The sequence below is a fragment of the Microtus pennsylvanicus genome, chromosome 6, assembly GCF_037038515.1.
Source record: "Microtus pennsylvanicus isolate mMicPen1 chromosome 6, mMicPen1.hap1, whole genome shotgun sequence".
Lineage (NCBI taxonomy): Eukaryota > Metazoa > Chordata > Mammalia > Rodentia > Cricetidae > Microtus > Microtus pennsylvanicus.
The window spans coordinates 53368472-53385860 of record NC_134584.1 but is presented as its reverse complement, the minus strand read 5'-3'; the positions used below and the strand labels follow the sequence as shown (position 1 = coordinate 53385860).

The 17389-nt window shown below is 43.9% G+C and overlaps 1 protein-coding gene across 3 annotated transcripts in view; it reads left to right on the top strand.

Moving 5' to 3' along the window:
* The first annotated feature begins 2932 nt into the window (after positions 1-2932).
* The window catches only part of Fam169a (family with sequence similarity 169 member A), a 67165-nt gene continuing 52708 nt past the window's right edge, over positions 2933-17389 (top strand). Inside the window, exon 1 of one of the 3 annotated variants that reach the window (XM_075976258.1) lies at positions 2933-3313. Coding sequence is in view for 1 of the 3 variants with exons in the window: in XM_075976256.1 (XP_075832371.1) it covers positions 3695-3880 (186 nt within the window). In the remaining 2 variants the exon portion in view is untranslated. Of the gene's footprint in view, positions 3314-3358; positions 3414-3668; positions 3881-17389 lie in introns of those variants that run through there. The other 2 variants (XM_075976257.1, XM_075976256.1) reach the window with 2 other exon arrangements.

Below are 17389 nucleotides of genomic sequence, written 5' to 3'. Positions count from 1 at the left end.
ATAGTGACAGTACCAAAGATTATTCCTTTTAAATCCAAGCTCAGTTTCATAGTGGTCTCTTATCCTTAAAGTCTTTAAACCAAGTCAAATCTGAAGAAGCAAGTGTATCTGGGTTTCTCAAACTTGTTATATTTCCTGTTCTTCGGGTTCTTTTGTTTATTTTCCTCCCAGGGCATAGTTGTAAAGTTAGACTCAGGAATCAGACATGTCAGTAGTGGTTTGCAAAGAAAACCCACTCAAAACAAGGCTTTTAATCCCGAGAGCATTCTGCGATATAAATGGATGTGATTAGTCAACGAGTTGACAGGCTGGCCATGCTTAGCTCTAGAAGGCTTTGTGGTCCCTCAACTGTTAACTTTCTCAGCGTGACTTAGCCACATTAAAATGTACAAAGACTCAAGCCTACCTTTTTACAGTTCAGCAGACAAAGATGCTGATGAATATTTCCTGAAGAAATGTGGGTTTTTTTCCTATTCATGAAATAAATACAAATAAGGTTTAATTGTTGGAATCCTCCTCTCCACTCAAAAAAGTTTGGAGAGCTATTAGCCCTAAAAAGATGTAAGAAGAAATACGTGGTTTTTAAACACTAGTAGATTCTGCAACGGAGGAAATCTTACAATTTTTTTTAAAATTATTTTTATTAATTTTTTTTTGTTTTGACTGTACATATGTACATGTGCCACTTGCATGTGCGGTGGGTGGCCCATGGATGTCAGTGTAGTAGGTCCTAGACCTTAGTAATCTCCCAAATTTTAGCACAACTGACTCCATGATGGAAGTAATATTCAGGCCATAAAATTCAGCATACAGACAACAGCACCACCTGCCAAAACAAAAATAAAGACCTAATCCATCAAAGTCCATAGTGCTGGGGAGGTCTCTAAATGTACTGACCTTGCCTTTTGGCTTCTGTAGTTCCAATTCTTGTTAACTGAAGAACGTCCACTCGGGATATTGTTTTTGTGCTTAGAAGCTCACTCAGAGTAAGGCTCGGTGCTACACTGGGATCCCGAACACCCAGTGAAGTTGCCAGTGGGCTAACAAAGACTTGCCATTGGCTTAAACCCGTGTCTGAGCAGTCTTCTCTGGTGGACACCCCACAACAGACAGAAGAGGGTATTGGAACCCTGGAACTATACGTGAGCCACCATGTGAGTGTTGAGAATTGAATTCATGTTCCCTGCAAGAGAGCAGTGAGTCCTCGTTCATAACTGCTGAGCCATCCCTCTAGCCCCAGGGAATATTACCAAAGGTTTCATTTTCTCAATCAAAACGAGAAATGTGTTCAAACAGGACAATTCAGGGTATGGGACAAAATTCAATCAAATGAAGACAGTCTAGAATTTTGCTTAAGGGAGTGTGCTGTTGAACCAAAGGCCAGGGTCTTTAGCTGCATAACCAGGAACAAATTACTCAGCTTTTCTGTCTGCCTCAGTTTCCTCCTACATAAACCAGGAGGCGCAAGATGATCATGAGAACTAACTTCCACAGAGAACAGCAGACTGCAGGGCACGGCAGTCAGACACACAGGCCATCATCTTATCCACGAGGAATTCTTCCCTAGTGAACATGATAGGCTCTGTTCTGGGGTCACACTTTTGTATCAGGACCCGTCAAAGCCCATTGCGTGGCCAGCTCTCCTTAACCGAAGATAACTTCACTTATTCGGACCTGTGGAAGATAGGTCTCAGCAGTCAAGAAAGGGGGCAGGGTTTCTCTGTGTGCAAGTGCTCACTGGAGCCTTTCGTAGGGCTAGAGGGGTAGATTTCTATCTCAGCGGCCAGCCGTTTGGTAGGGAGGTATGCTGGACACAGGTTCCCACAGATTGATAAAGTAATTAATTAAAAAGCTAAGGTTGCTCTTCGGCATCCGAAACATAAGCAAATGCACTGGCTAGGTGTGCAGTGTTAGGACCCCAGAGTCTACTTACTTCACCACCCGGAGGAGGGGTGTCAGGGCACCCCTTTCCCAGAGTGACAACTGGGCTTGCCCTGGGGATGCCCACTTGTGAACAGATCCAGAAATGAAAATCCAGCTGTTGTATCACCTCATTCATTCATGAGTAGCTGGGGCTGGAACTCAACTGTTCACAGTTCTTGCCTGGTTATTAATTCATTGTTAAATTCCACTAAAAATGGTAAGTGCATATAATTCAAGATTTCTCGTAATAATTTATTACAAATAAACACAACGGATGTGAGGTTTGATTCTTATGTGCAACTAGAGGTAGAAAAGGCCCATTTATAAAAGTAAGCGGGAGTTAAATAGGTCTATATGAAAAAGCATTCTTTGAAGTGGCAAGTAATGAATCCTTAAAATGTTAAGTGTAGTGACTAATAAATACTTCCCAGGAATAGAAGGAGTAATTTCAAGTTTTTCAGAGTGAGCTGAACCATAATGCCATTACTGTTGGATGACTTTATTTCTCAGAATTTACATAAAAAGGGAAGTCTTAAAAACCAAATACTATTGCTGTGCATCTTTATTAAATATATTTCTCCGACAGTATGTATTACTTCAAAGAAGGATTATCATCCTTAAAAGGCCTGTGAACTTATTCCCCCGCCCCCAGTAGGGTGTAATCGGCGAAAGGGCCTGAGGTTAAGGGATGTGGTGAGGGTAAGGGGAGCAGAGGCTGGCGCAGGCTCTCTGGGGTCAGGTTAGTTTGTCACGTAGGAAAGGTCAACGCTGGGCCGTGATGGTTCCTTCCCTCGGGACATAAAGTCGGGGCTGTGGGGCTTCTGCACGCTCGCCCATCTCCCTGGCGCGCTCCTGGGTGGCAGCGGGGGTCCGGAGGTGGCCAGGGGGTGGGGAGAGGAGAGACCGGGGTCCCCAGGTTGGCCGAGCAACTCCGTCCCCAGCGGGAGGCAGCGGGAAGCCGCGCCCACCGGGGCGAAATTTCCCGAGGCCGGCGCCGGGCCCGAAGCCCGCAGGGAGGGCCGCGCACGCGGGACGCCGCGCGCAGGTCGACCTTAAAGGAGCCGGCGAGTTCAGCGCGCGGCCCCCGCGGCTAAATCGCCGCTATTCCCGGCTAAGCCAAGGTCACCCTTTAATCCTGCCCGGCCCCGAGGAGGCGGCGGCGGCGGGCGCGCACCTGCGGGCGGCCGCGGGCCCGAGGCGGGGCGGCTCCCGAGGCCGGCGGGCGGGGGGGATTCGCGGTGGGCGCGCCGCGGCGCCAGTGCGTCACGCCGGCGGAGGGACGGTGGGCTGCGGCCGAGCGACCGGCGACGAGGCGCGCGTCCCGGGCTCGGCGACGACCGGCGCCTCATTCATTCGCGCTCCGCCTTCGGGCCCCCGCGGCGCGGCTGAGGTGAGTGCGCGTGGCGCGGCGCGGGGTGGCGCGGCTTGGCGTGGCGGACGAGGCCGAGCGGCGGGCGGCCCGCGGGGTCCCCGGGTGGCGGCGACCCCAGGTGCGCCGGCCTCCATTTTGTGCGAGGGAATGCCGCGCTCGCTTGCTCGCTCAGTCGCCTGCCTTCCCGGGGTCGCGGCGGCGGTGGTGGTGGCGGCTCCCGGGCCGCTCTCGGGATAGCGGGACCCGGGCGGGGTGGGGGCGGGGGCGCGAGCTCCGGGGCGCCGCGCAGGTGGCTCCCTCCCGGCCCGCAGCCGCGGACTAGGAGGGACTGTATGGAGTCTCGGCCCCCCTAGAATCCGGGTCATTGTGGTTCTGGGCCAGGGTTCGCTGCCGTCCATCATGCAGGTCTTGGAGAGGCCTGTGCCGGCGGAGATGGCGAGGATGGAGCCTCGAGTCCGGGGTGGTGTATGGCTCGGGGATCTGGATCGCGTTTACTACGATTATGGTGCTTGGGAAAGAATGATGAAACGCGTTCCTTCCCTTCTGGAAATTTACGCGGGTTTCTTATCAAAAGTAGATCTTAAGGTAACCACCTGATGCAGGTTCCCCCTTCCCCCTTCAGGCCGTCCTTTCCAAACCTAAATTAAAACGCTGTGAGGATTTTTGTAGGGGATTGGGAGAGGAGGACCGCGTAGCTAAAAGATCACCTTAGAGGAAGAGTTTTAATGTAATTCTCTCAGAATTATTAATTTCTCGTTTGCCAAGATTCTTGAGCATAGAGTAATTCCTTGTTTAAATTTGGTTTGCAAATGGGCTTCTTGAATGAGTTATACCCTTGCCTTTTACCGTTGCATCACAACAGGGATTAACATCTGGAGCTCTGGTTGTTGCATAATACATACATGTGAGCCCTGGAGAGAATTCTTCTAATGGACCTGGGTTTGGTGTGCTGTAATTTTTTTAAAAGCACATAATAGGGTGTTCGTTTCAAACCATATCTTGCTCTATGAAGTATTGACAAGAAGACTTTTTTTTTTTTTTTTTTGGTTTTTCGAGACAGGGTTTCTCTGTGGTTTTGGAGCCTGTCCTGGAACTAGCTCTTGTAGACCAGGCTGGTCTCGAACTCACAGAGATCCGCCTGCCTCTGCCTCCCGAGTGCTGGGATTAAAGGCGTGCGAAGACTTTTAATAACCAATATGGAATAGATTAGGCTCATGTTTATCTATTTCCCTTTAACTGTTGCTCCTTTAGAATAGAGGACGGGGAGAAAGGAACCTGAGAGGAGTTCCTTAGTTAGAAACTTCAGTGCACACGATGGCAAACCGTGCCTGTCATGCATAGGAATCCAGTAGCCATAGTGGATTCCTCTTGGGATTTATGAAGAGGCTTCGTTTGGTGCACCTAGATACAACCTATGTGAGTCAGTCACCTCCACACCAGTGGTCATAAATTAAATTGTACCCCTGTAGTTTTGGGTTCCGAAAGATTCATTTCCCGTTATTTTGAGACTTGAAGTCGAGTCTGAATAGCTGTAAGCGGTTTCCATCCTTTAGTAGACTGTACATCCAGTGAAGGACTTGACTCTGGTCTGGAGAAAACAATACTGAATGAATGCTTTAGAAAGTAAAAATTTCCTGCTACCCTGGTCAATAAAATAAACTCTTAAAGGCATCTAAACTGGTACCATATTAAGTGCCATCCCCTGTAGGAAATTGTGCTTCCTGTTAATGAGGCTTGTTTTACAGGCAGAATCACACAAAGGTCCCTAAGAACTCAAGTCTGTCTCTAGTTAGGGCGTTCGAGTAAGCGAAGACCCGTTTGGACCTACTAAGGGAGATGGGGTTGGCTCTCCTAGCAGCTTAAACCTGCCATCCTGCAGATGCTTTTACTTTCACATTGGTTGTTTCTGTGCAGGGCGAGTAGGCCCCCAACTGGGAACAGTTGTGTGTGATTGAGGAGTTTGGAAGTGATCTATCTGGGTGTGTGGTTCGTCTTGAAGGTTGCTTAGGATTTTCAGTGATTTATTTATCAGTGGATGAGATATCAAGATGGAATTCTTTTCCGTAAGCACGCAAGCCTGTGTGTACTGTTAAATCAGCTGCCTACAAATGCAGAGTATTTACTTTAAAAGAGGATTTACAATGTACAGGAACCAAGTGGACAGTCAGGAGGTTGAAAAGTATCAGTCAAGGATGGTGTAGAGATGGCTGGTTAGATACGATGTTCCATGGATGGACATGTTCCTTCCCACTTCTGAGATTTGGATTCTGTGCGTATGATGGTGTGATTATTTTGTTCCAAGATGATGAGCTCTTCAGACAGTGTGGGGCTCTACTTTTGTTTCTTTAACTCCAGAGTGGAAGTACTGAATTTGGCGTGCCTCATTTGTGAAAGGGTAGTCTGCGGGTCTCTCAGAGACAGCATTACTCAGGTGGGTTCATGAAGGGAAAAGTGATGCTTTAAGGATAGTCAGGGAAAGCTGAGAGTTCGCTAAAACATCAGAAAATAATTGTTGGGGTTCAGCGCATGCCGAACCTTTTCCTGGGGCTAGAAAGATTGTTTAGGTTAGAATGTTGTTTAGTTTTAGACTGCACCAGAGATAGCTTTCATCTATTAAGGAGCCATTAGGTAGGTGTCTCTTTTATGTTGTAGGATACAAAGAAACTGGCCATTTCATTGAGTCTGTAGTTTAATGAAGCATTTTGAATTAAACCTTAAAAGTTCCTTAAAATACAAATTTCTTTTGAAAATTTGAATTAGGAACAAATCAATTTGTTCTGCTTTATTTGTAACTTTGGAAGTGTAAAGATAGTTTAATTTGAAGTATTCACAATAGTAAGTACTTAAAACCAGACACTTGTCTAGGGGATAGAAACATAAATATGCTATAATTCAGAGATTTAGTCTTACGGATGGGACAGCCGTTAAGTACTGTCCTGTCGGAAGACTGGGCATGGTGCTGTGGGGCACACGAAAGAGGGGGTTCATTGACTTTGTATGAATGAGGGCAGAAGTGCTCTACACAATAATAATGGTTCAACTTGGTCCTGAACGATAGATGAGATTTTTTTTTCCAAATTATTTTTGAGATATACAGCATGGTGAGACGTGTTCCTAGAGCGCGTGGAAGGACACCTGAAGATGTATTGTGCAAAGACCAGAGTTCATCTGGGAGAAAATGAGAACTGGAAACAAGTATTGTTCTGCGTGTCCAAGGAGAAGGAAAGGTTTTAAATGGCATGTTGGGTCTGGCCTGTAACGTGGTCAAGAGGAGTAGAAATGAAAATGATTGAATTTAAGAGCTAGCAATGGTTTTGGTAGCTGGAAAGTCAAACTATTAATAGATGGGTATGCTTAGAGCCCAATTTAGGAATTAATCAGAATGGAGGAAAAGTCAGTGAGTTTGACGTTTTTGTCTATATTATATATAAATATATTATTAGATAAAGTAATGAGCTGTACCAAAAGGGCATCATAGAGGCCAAATTACACACACACACACATCCACACAACCAGACTGGTTCTAGATATATCTGATGCTTATTTTTCAGTATGATTTCACAGTGAAGGGAAAAAGCAGAAGTTTGGACTTGTACTTTGCTTTGTTGTCTGTCTGTCCGACTTTTGTTAAGCTAGTCTCTGCAGTCCTCAGTTTCCTCAGCTGGGAAAACGTAGCTGGTTAGTTACTTTACTTTGGCAAAGTACCTGCCAGGTCTGACTTGAAGGAGAGAGTTTGATTTGGCTTCTAGTGCCACAGGATACAGCCCACATGGCATGGAAGGGATGCTGCGGCCTGACTGTGGTGGGGCTTTTGGTCATTGCTTCTGTTATCTTGGACGATCAGGAAGTAGAGGCATTGAGACTGCCCACAGACCCTCAGTCTGTTCCCCAGCTAGGTCCCACAACCTCTCCAAAGAGTGCCACTAGCTGGGAACCAGATTTTAAATACATAAGCCTGTAAGGAACATTTTTGGTTCAGACCATAATAGTAATAACACACCTAGCTAAAAGTGCTATTGACAGAATTACATGTGATGACAAGCCTAAAGGGAAAGTTAAGATTATTATCATTAATGAAATTAGGGTGAGTCTCAGTATCTACTTCAGCGAACCTTATTTTTTTAATCCCTTTTATTATGTCTCAACATGTGTCTTGTGTAGGAAATTTTGTTGAGGTACATTAAAGCAATCATTTACTTTTTAAAAAAATGATTTATTTTTATTTTGTGTGCATTGGTGTTTTGCCTGTATGTATGTATGTGTGTGTGAGGATGTCAGATCCCCTGAAACTGGAGTCACAGATAATTGTGATCTGCCTTGTGGGTGCTGGGGCTTGAACTCAGGACTTCTGAAACAGCTGCCAGTGCTCTTAATCACTGAGCCATCTCTCCAAACCTTAACTTTTTTATTTTAAAAATTGTGTTTTTAGCCGGGCGGTGGTGACGCACGCCTTTAATCCCAGCACTCGGGAGGCAGAGGCAGGCAGATCTCTGAGTTCGAGACCAGCCTGGTCTACAAGAGCTAGTTCCAGGACAGGCTCCAAAACCACAGAGAAACCCTGTCTCGAAAAACCAAAAAAAAAAAAAATGTGTTTTTATCTATCCTGTGTAAACCAAAGCTTTTGATTTTTATGAGGTAAGGTATAAACACAATGTTAATAGAATTCTGATTAAAATATGAAAAACTTCCATTTTCACTAGTATATATATTTATGTGGAGGAAATACACGTTTTTTAAAATTGAAAAAAAGTCATATTGGTCATTTTTATGCCTTTTTATCCTAACTGCTTGTTTTCTTACTAGATTAGTCCTGAATTTCTTTTAAAAAAATAAAAATATCGGTTAATTGAAAAAAATATTTCATTTGTGACATTTTTTAAAGAGTTATTTATTATGTATAGAGTGTTCTGTCTGCATGTATGCCTGCTGGCCAGAAGAGGGCACCAGATCTCATTACAATGGTTGTGAGCCACCATGTGGTTGCTGGGAATTGAACTCAGGACTTCTGGAAGAGCAGGCAGTGCTGTTAACCTCTGAGCCATCTCTCTAGCCCCGATTTGTGACATTTTCAAACATATATACTATGTTACTTTGGTCTGACTCATTCCTTCTCCTTGCACCCCCATCCTTCTAGCCCTCCCCGCCAATCCCCTTCTACTTTCGTGTTTTTATTTTTTGAGACAGGGTCTCGCTCTGTAACCATCTATCTGTTTGTCTGTTTATCTATCATCTATCTATCTATCTATCTATCTATCTATCTATCTATCTATCTATCTATCTATCTATAGACTGAGGCTGGCCTCAGACTCACTAAGATCTGTGCCTCTGCCTTCTAAGTGCTGGGGATTAAAAGTGTGTGCCACCATGCCCGCTTCATGTCTAATTTTAAGTAAAGATTTCATGTGTGAGAGGAAACACTATGGTTATCTTTTGGGGTCTGACTTACTTTGCTCAGCATCATCATTTCCAGTTCTATCCATTTTCCTGCAAATGAGAGTTCATTCTTTATGGCTGAGTAATACCTCATTGTGCATATAGACTGCATATTCTTTACCCATTTCATTTACCTATTCATTTGGTGGGTATCTAGTCTGATTCCATAAATAGGCTATGTTAAATAGGACTGTCATTCATAGGGGTGAATAGGTCTCTCTCTGGTATACTGACACATTCCTTTGGGTATATATACCTAGGGATTACCGCCATGGCAGGATGGCAGGATCATATATATGTTGGTTCTCTTAGTTTTGTTCAGGACTCTTACACAGATTTCCATAGTGGCTGCACTGGTATGTTCCCACCAGTGGTAACTCCCTGCATTCTCACCAGCGTTTCTTGTTTTCTTGGTGATACCCTTTCTGACCACAGTGAGATGGAATCTCGGTGTGGTTTTGCTTTGCATTTCATTTATTGGCTTTATTTGTTACTTAGACTTAAAAGTGGAAAACACAGCTAAATGCTCACACCTGTAATCCTAGCACTTACAAAGCTAAGGCAGAAGGATAACTGTGAGATTGAGGCCAGCCTTGAATTCATAGTGAATTCTAGATTAGGTTGGGCTGCAGAGTTGAGATACTTTCTCAAAAAGAAAGAAAAGGAAATATGCTAATGTCAGCAAAAAGAATTGACATTTTGTTTGTTTTGATTCTTTGGTTTAACTATGTAAAAGTATTTGCTGTTGATTTGAAACCAGGAAAGTAGAGTTAAAGCTAGTCTGCATATGTATTGTTTGGAGGGGCTGGAGACATCTCTGGTTAAGAGTGTGTACTCTTCCTGTAAGTTTCTAACACTCTCTTCCAATCTCACAGTTGCCTGTAACTCCAGCTCAGGGGATCTGATGCCTCCAGCCTCTGTGGGCATCTACACATTATACACACACAAAACACACACATGCAAAAACTTTAAGATATTTTTTAAAAATTTTTACGGGGGCTGGAGAAATGGCTCAGTGGTTAAGAGCACTGCCTGCCCTTCTGAAAGTCCTGAGTTCAGTTCCCAGCAACCACATGGTGGCTCACAACCACCTGTAATGAGATCTGGTGCTCTCTTCTGGATAGTTTTATGTCAACTTGACCCAATCTAAAGTCATCTGAGAGTCAATTAAAATGTGTAAGGACCCAGTCCACTGTGGATGGTGCCATTTCTTTGCTGGTGGTCCTGGGTTCTATAAGAAAGCAGGCTGAGCAAACCAGAGAGAGCAGGGCAGTAAGCAGCATTCCCGTGTATTCTGCATCAACTCCTGCCTCCAGATTCGCTCTCTCCCTGTTTGAGATCCTGTCCTGACTTCCTTCAGTGATGGACCATGGATGTGGAAACATAAGCCAAATAGACCCTTTCCTTCTCAAGTTGCTTTTGGTGCTTTATCACAGCAATAGTAACCCTACCTAGGACAGAAATTGGTACCAGAACTATGGAATATTGCTATGACAGACCTGACCATGTGTTTTTGGAAGGATTGTGGAATCTTTGGGCCAGAAAAGCCAATGAGTGTTCAAAGCTCGCTGAGCTGTTCTGTAGGAGCTAGGAAGATAAAAATGTTGAGAGCTATGCATAGGATGAAGGCCTAGCTTGTGAAGTTTCAGAGGGAAGCAAAGACTACTGGGAAATTTGTACGTGGGATCTGTGATGTCTAGTCAGCTGGAGCTGAAGAGTCGATTCTGATTAATAAGAGATCAGAACTAGTAAAGTGAAACCTTTGCTTTGCTGTAACAGTAAATATTGGCCATTAGAGGCTGAAGATTAAGAAGAGACCAGCATTAGGGGTTGGAGAGATGGCTTAGTAGTTAAGAACACTGGCTGCTCTTCCAGAGGTCCTGAGTTCAATTCCCAGTACCCAATCATTTGTAATGAGATCTTGTGCCCTCTTCTGGCCTGCAAGTGTATATTCAGGCAGCACACTGTATGCATAATAAAAAGAAGAGATCAGCTTCACTGAGGTGAAGTCTTCTGGGAAATGTTTCCTCAGAGTCAGCACACACTGTGTTCCGGTGGTGGCCAAGATTACTTCATAAAGGCAGGAAAAACTTGGTAGTGTAAAAGTCACTCAGGTAGAACTGGTTTTGAAGGCATGAAGGGGTCATGGAGAACAGCACTGTTGCGCCCTCTTTTGATCTCTGCAGGCGCAGACCTGCATTTGATGCACACATATACATACTGGTACCCCCCCACACACACACATACACACCTTGGTGTGGTTCATATTTCAGTATAGTATATCTCTCAGATTTTATTTTCCTCTTTTCTTTGGCAGTGGATAGTTTAAGAACTATGATGTAATTTTAGTAAATGTGATATTCTCCCCCTTTAGTTTGAAATAACTTACTAAGGAAAAATTTGGTATGCACTTAATTTTGTCAGTTTTAACTTCAACTTTAAAAACAGAGCTTTATTACTTTGCTTTATTTTGGGGGTGGGGTGGACTTATGTAGACCTGTTTTCGGTAGCCGTTTCCTTCAGGGTTGAACCATTCTACCCTTCAGGGAAGCTCATTCAGATGAGAAGTAAATAACTCAGGTCTGGCAGTGGTGGTGCACGCCTTTAATCCCAGCACTCAGGAGGTAGAGGCGGGCGGATCTCTGTGAGATCAAGGCCAACATGGTCTACAAGAGCTAGTTCCAGGACAGGCACTAAAACTACGGAGAAATCCTGTCGGGGGATGGGGTGGGGGGAATAAATAACTCAGTAGCCTATGGGATTCCCTAGTCCCCTCTTTCCACAAGATATACAAACAGAAAAGACTGCTGTCACTCTCAGACAAACCAAGCTGCAAAGAAATTCCCATCAGCCATCTTGGAGCAGTCCTGAAGAAGCAGGGACCAGCAAGGCAGCCTGAAAGTAGCCCAGGCCAGCCAACTGTCTAGAAGAAACAGACCAGCTGAGCTACCTAGAAGAGGTTTGACACAGAGCCACCTGGAAAGGAATTCTCCAAACTGGTGAGCTGCCTGCAGCCTGTGCAGTGTGCTCTTTTGTGAGCTGTCACTATGTAGGGATAAGTCCCGCCCCTTAGGGGGCGTGTTTGCCTCGGGCTAATGTTTGCCTATAAATTTGGCAAGCATGCTCCCAGCTGTCCCTTTCTGCTTTCCTGGTCTCCGTGGGAATGGTGGTTCTGTAAGTCTGTTTCGCCATTAAAGCTATATATATTTTTACAATCTGTCTGCATTCGTTTACGCCGTTACATCACTATGCTGGGGTGGGCTTTGGTGATGCAGCTGTCTTTGAGTCATTCATGCTCCTGTAACTAGTCCCAATGAAACTCATTGGTTCACCAATTTGGACTTTGGTAGGAAACATACTTTGGTATGTATATCTGTACATACAGACCTGTGCCTCTATGTACAGGACTCCCTAACTCTGGGGTGAGTAGAGCAGTGTGAATGCATGTCACACAATTCCCCCCTGGGTTGGGGGAAGAGTGGTGTGTATGTGTGTTGTGTTTGTATATCACGCAATACGCAAGTTAGACTCAAACATAACTGTGTAACTGAGGATGCCTTTGAACATCTCGCTCTCCTGTATGTACTTGGCAAGTGCTGAGGCTGAGATTACAAACGTGTGTCACCACATCTGCTTATGCAAATGCTAAAGCCTGTGCCCAGAGCTTTGTATGTGCTAGTGAAATATCCTACTATCCTTCCAACTGAGCTGCAGCCTCTGGCTTACGTTTTTCTTTTTCCTTTTTTTTGGGTTTTGAGGCAGGGTTTCTCTGTGTAGACCACTCTGTTTCTCACTCTGTAGACCAGGCTGGCCTCAAACTCACAGATATCCTTCTGCTTCTCCCTCCCAAATGCTGGGATTAAAGGTGTGCACCACCTCTGCCCCTTTTCTGAATTGTGAATACAGTATAGGAATCATCGAAAGTCTAAGGAAACTGTGTTGCAAATTTAAAAAATTCGCGGCTTAGGAATGATTGAGTAGTATGTTGTCATAGTCTCTTATAATTGTGTCGTATTTGGGTACGTTATGGTCTGTGCTGGCCTTTTGTTATGACTTGGGAACCTGGCCAGCAGGTTAAAAGCTTCTTTAAACTGCCTAGGTTAAGAGCCTGTCCCATTACTCCCAGCCTTGTGAGCTTGATGAACTTTCTTATCATTCAGACCTAAGACTCATTTGGAAAATGTATACTAAATGTCTGCTTCTTGGGTCATTTTGAGAAACAGTTGAAAATTATCTCAATTGTTTGGGTTTGTATAGGATGTTTAGCACATGCCTGGTACAAGTGCATTCGGAGCTTAAAGATAATTGTAAATGAAAATTTGAGGACACCACCCCATTGTAAATCCAGACTTTTCTTTCTTCCCAGCTTCTATTTCCAAGTAAGCTCTAATGTTTTAAAGGAAAGCAAGCGTGGACAAATTACTAATTAGAAAAGACATCAGAAATCATTTATTTGATCTTGATCTGTTCAAAGTTTCTAATGCGTATGAAGAAATGGGTTCTGCTTTTCGAGAGATTTGAGCTTGGTAGGCTAGACAAATGAGGAAAAATGAATCTCATGCTGTTTGTTATATATTACAAGAACCTGCATCTGCAGATTCAACCTTTTTCAGGGCAACAGCTTAAGAAACCTAATTGTCCCTGCATTGATCATGCACAGACCTTTTCTTATTCCCTAAACAATACTGTTTGACAACCATTTCTACAGCATTTACATTTTCAGTATTATAAGTAACCTAGATATGGTTTAAAGTCTTCAGAAGGTGTGTATAGATAATCTCCCAGTGCTGTTGGCATTTCGTACAACAAAGTTGAATATTTTTAGACTGAATGAGTCCTGGAACCAATCTGCTATAGATCCTGAAGGACAACGATCTGTGCGCTGGATTCTGTTAACATCCCTTCTACTTGTCTCTTCAGGTTAGCCAGTCTGCCCTGCTAGCTGCTGGGTAAACTTCCTGCTCGGAGTCGCTTAATGGTTTTCTGCTTCTGTGTCACATCAGGTTCAGTATGTAATATGTAATGCAGTATTTGTGGGGGTCTGAAAGGAGGGGCCATTAGGGAGTGGTGCTGGTTGAGTGCAGTCCATTGTAGGTGTGGTGTGTCACTGGAGCTTTGGGTTGTCAAAAGCCCAAGCCAGGCCCACACAGTGGCTCTCTCTTCCTGCTGCCTTCAGATCCGGAGCTCTAAGCTTCTATGTGCCGCCTTGCTCCCTGCCATGAGGATAATGGAGCAAACCTCTGAAGCCCCAATTAAATGCCGTTTTTTATTAGAGGTGCCGTGGTCATGATGTCTCTTCACAGTGGAATACTAAGCTAGTATTCCTAGTCTGCTGTTGTCTGACCTCAGTTTATTTTTGAACATTTCCACTCTCAGTTGCATTTATGGACCATAACTGGCTTCTCTGCTTTCTGGATTCTGTCTGCAATTCTCTCCCTCCTTGAGGCTTTCATTCAAAGACTACTTTCAGGGAACATTTCTGTAGTTCGTTACAAATTTTTACTTAGTTATTCATTTGCTCAGATTTTTTTTTTTTGAAGTTTTTCAGGAAGTGTACTCCTATCTGTAATCCTTTCCTGTGAACCCGATGTTAGGGAGAAATAACAGAGTATTTTTTTCTTACGTAGGTAAATAAGTCCATGTGTGTTTGCAAGAGGGCAGCAAGGACAAGTGTGTATAAAATGAAGAGTGCAGATGCCTGGACAGGAAAGGGAAATGCCAGGCTGTGGTTGAGACCACTGTGCTCCAAATCTCTGTGAAGAGTGGGGACCCTCAGTTGTGTTCCTTAGCATTGTTATCTTTGTATCACCATGGCAAATGAGGTCATAGCTTCAAAGGAGATTTATGGCTTAGAAGTTTCAGTCTGTGGGTGTTTAGCTCCGTTGCTGTTGGGCCTGCCGTGAGAAAGTGCATCTTTGGTAGAGCAAACTGCTTGCCTTTAGCAGTTGGGGCAACAGAAAGGGAAGCTAAAGTCCGCTATTTCCTTCTGGGGCATGCATGCTTCCAGTGACTTAACTTCCTACTAGGCCCTGCTCTTAAAGGTTCTACCAGTTTGCAAGAGTGACAAAGGCTGGTTACCGCGCCTTTAACACCTGGGCCTTTGGAGAACACTTCCCCACGCGAAACCGCTTAGCACAGACGTTGGAGAATAGGATGGGGGGGGGGGTGGCGATTGTGATAGTTTATAAATAGGACAAAATTAAGCATTGTATTTTTTTTGTTTGTTTCTCTTGTGAACTAGATAAGGTTTCTTTACGTTTAAAACAATCTTACTGGTTATAAACGAGACAGATGTCTGTGGCATTTTATGTTAAAGATGGTGGCAACACTGAGTGTATTATTGTTGTACTCCCATTTTACAGAACTAGTCTTGAGACTGGCTGGGCTGAACCGCAGCAATTTTAATAAACTCTAGTAAAGTCAGATGTGCTTATGAGGTAGAGAAACGAAGCATAAAACAGTCTTGGGTTTAATATTGAAATGGACGCTGCTTTATGGCATTCTTAAAGCACTTTCTCTGAGTCTTATAAATTGCTTCTTTGAGGTTACAAGCAGTAATCATCTTGGAACACTGGAGTTGCTGATATCCTAGAGGCACAAACTGTTCTTTAGAGTACAGCACGTATCTAGTGGGAGCTTCGGTTGCACTTCATGTCTTCTGAATTTAAGATCATTTGCTATTGTTCGATTTTTGTAATGTGACAGACGTGTACGAGGTGTTTGGACCTTGCTCATAGTGCAGGCTTAGCAAAGAGGATTTACCAACCACTCCTGGGGATAATCGTTATTTTTATTTTGGTTTTTTGAGACAGGGTTTCTCAGGGTAGCCTTGACTGTTCTGGAACTCACCTTGTAGACCAGGCTGGCCTTGAACTCACTGAGATCTGCCCGCCTCTTCTCCTAAATTCAGGAATTAAAGGTGTGCACCACAGTTGCCCAGCCAGGGGTTAGTCCTGTAGTGTTTGTGTTCTGTATTCAGCACCTTTCAAGCATCTTTGGACCTCATTTCAACCATGTGAGCCCTGCTTTGCTTCAATCACAGACCCCAGATTCACATTCTGCCTTCCTTAGGGGTAGGATGTAGACACAGCCTGTACCAAATACATTCAAGAGAGGCTGGGCTGCAGAGTGAGCCCGTAGAGGAAGGAGGCTGTGATGGAATCTGTGGTCTTGTGTCCTCCTTAGGGTCCTGCTTCATCAGGGTTCAATCTGTTAACAATACAATGTGCATTCTTTTCTGATTTTTGTATATACGTACATGCTGATTCTGCTCATAATTTAAAAAATAGATGTGCAGGTAGGCTCTTTTTTTTTTTTAAAGGAATTTGGCCTATTTTGGTGTTTGTTTTTCCTGTTTTAAAAATTCTGTTCAGGGGCTGGAGAGATGGCTCAGTGGTTAAGAGCATTGCCTGCTCTTCCAAAGGTCCTGAGTTCAATTCCCGGCAACCACATGGTGGCTCACAACCATCTGTAATGAGGTCTGGTGCCCTCTTCTGGCCTGCAGACATACACACAGACAGAATATTGTATACATAATAAATAAGTAAATATTTTAAAAAAATTCTGTTCATATCCTTTGCCAATGTTTATGTTTTATTTTTAAAAATTTTTTGTTGTCTGTATTAGTGGATTAGCCCTTGTGGATTATGGGTCAGACTGATTATAATTTGCCTGTAGGACTTTTCTGTTTTAAGATACAACCTAATTTTTTTTTTTTTGATTTGGTGTCTAATTGTTGCTCAGGCTGACCTCAAACTCCTGAGTTTAAGGAATCCTTGTGCTTCAGCCTTCCTAGAAACTAAGGTCGCAGGTAGCCATACTGAGTCCAGGACAGATGCAAGCCTTTGAATACGTGCTCAGCAGCTAACCACAGTTTATTTCTGTCCTTCAGTATTTGCCAAGGTCACACTACTAAATTCTGTCAGTTTGGCTCCAGGGCACGTGATATTAACCAGTGTAGACTCAGTGACATTCAAAATGTCCATACTTTGATGTTTAGATGACTCCTTAGTGCCAAGTATCTTCTAGGATTTAAAACATTTTTGAAAAAGAGTATATTTAAGACTTTCTTGATAGATGCTCTTAAGGTCCTTAACACTATGGCTTTAGAAATGGTGCAACATTGTCTCTGAAAGACCAGCTATTGACTGAAGTCAGTACCTCTGTTGCTTACTGGTTGTACACCCTTGAAAAAGAAATGGTGTTTTTAGTCTCTTTATCTGTCAAATGAATACAAACCCTACTTTAGGGTTTGCTGATCCTATCCACCCACCTATAAACTTAGAGGCAGTCCTTAGCCAAATGTAAGCAGATCTTTTACAGGAAGCAAAAAGGGCTTGGAGAACACTGCCAAGGACCACTTAGATTTGGGTGGTAGGAATGGTAGCTTTTTTCAGTTATTTAATGATTGGCTCGCTCACCTTTTCAGCATTCAGAATAAAGGCAAGTGTTTGGATGCGTCTAGGGCATCTGGGCCTTAGGGCCTATGGAGGGCATGGGGCCTAGAATAAAGAGTTGAGATGATCTCTCTACAGGGCTTGTGTTGGTTAGGGATGGGAGTTGGGGAGAAAAAGGAGGCGTAAAGAATCATGAGGTTAGAAACTGGCTTTCTGTGGAGTTGAGAGCGTTGCTGATTGGTGCCTAGAACTCAACCTGCTCCTG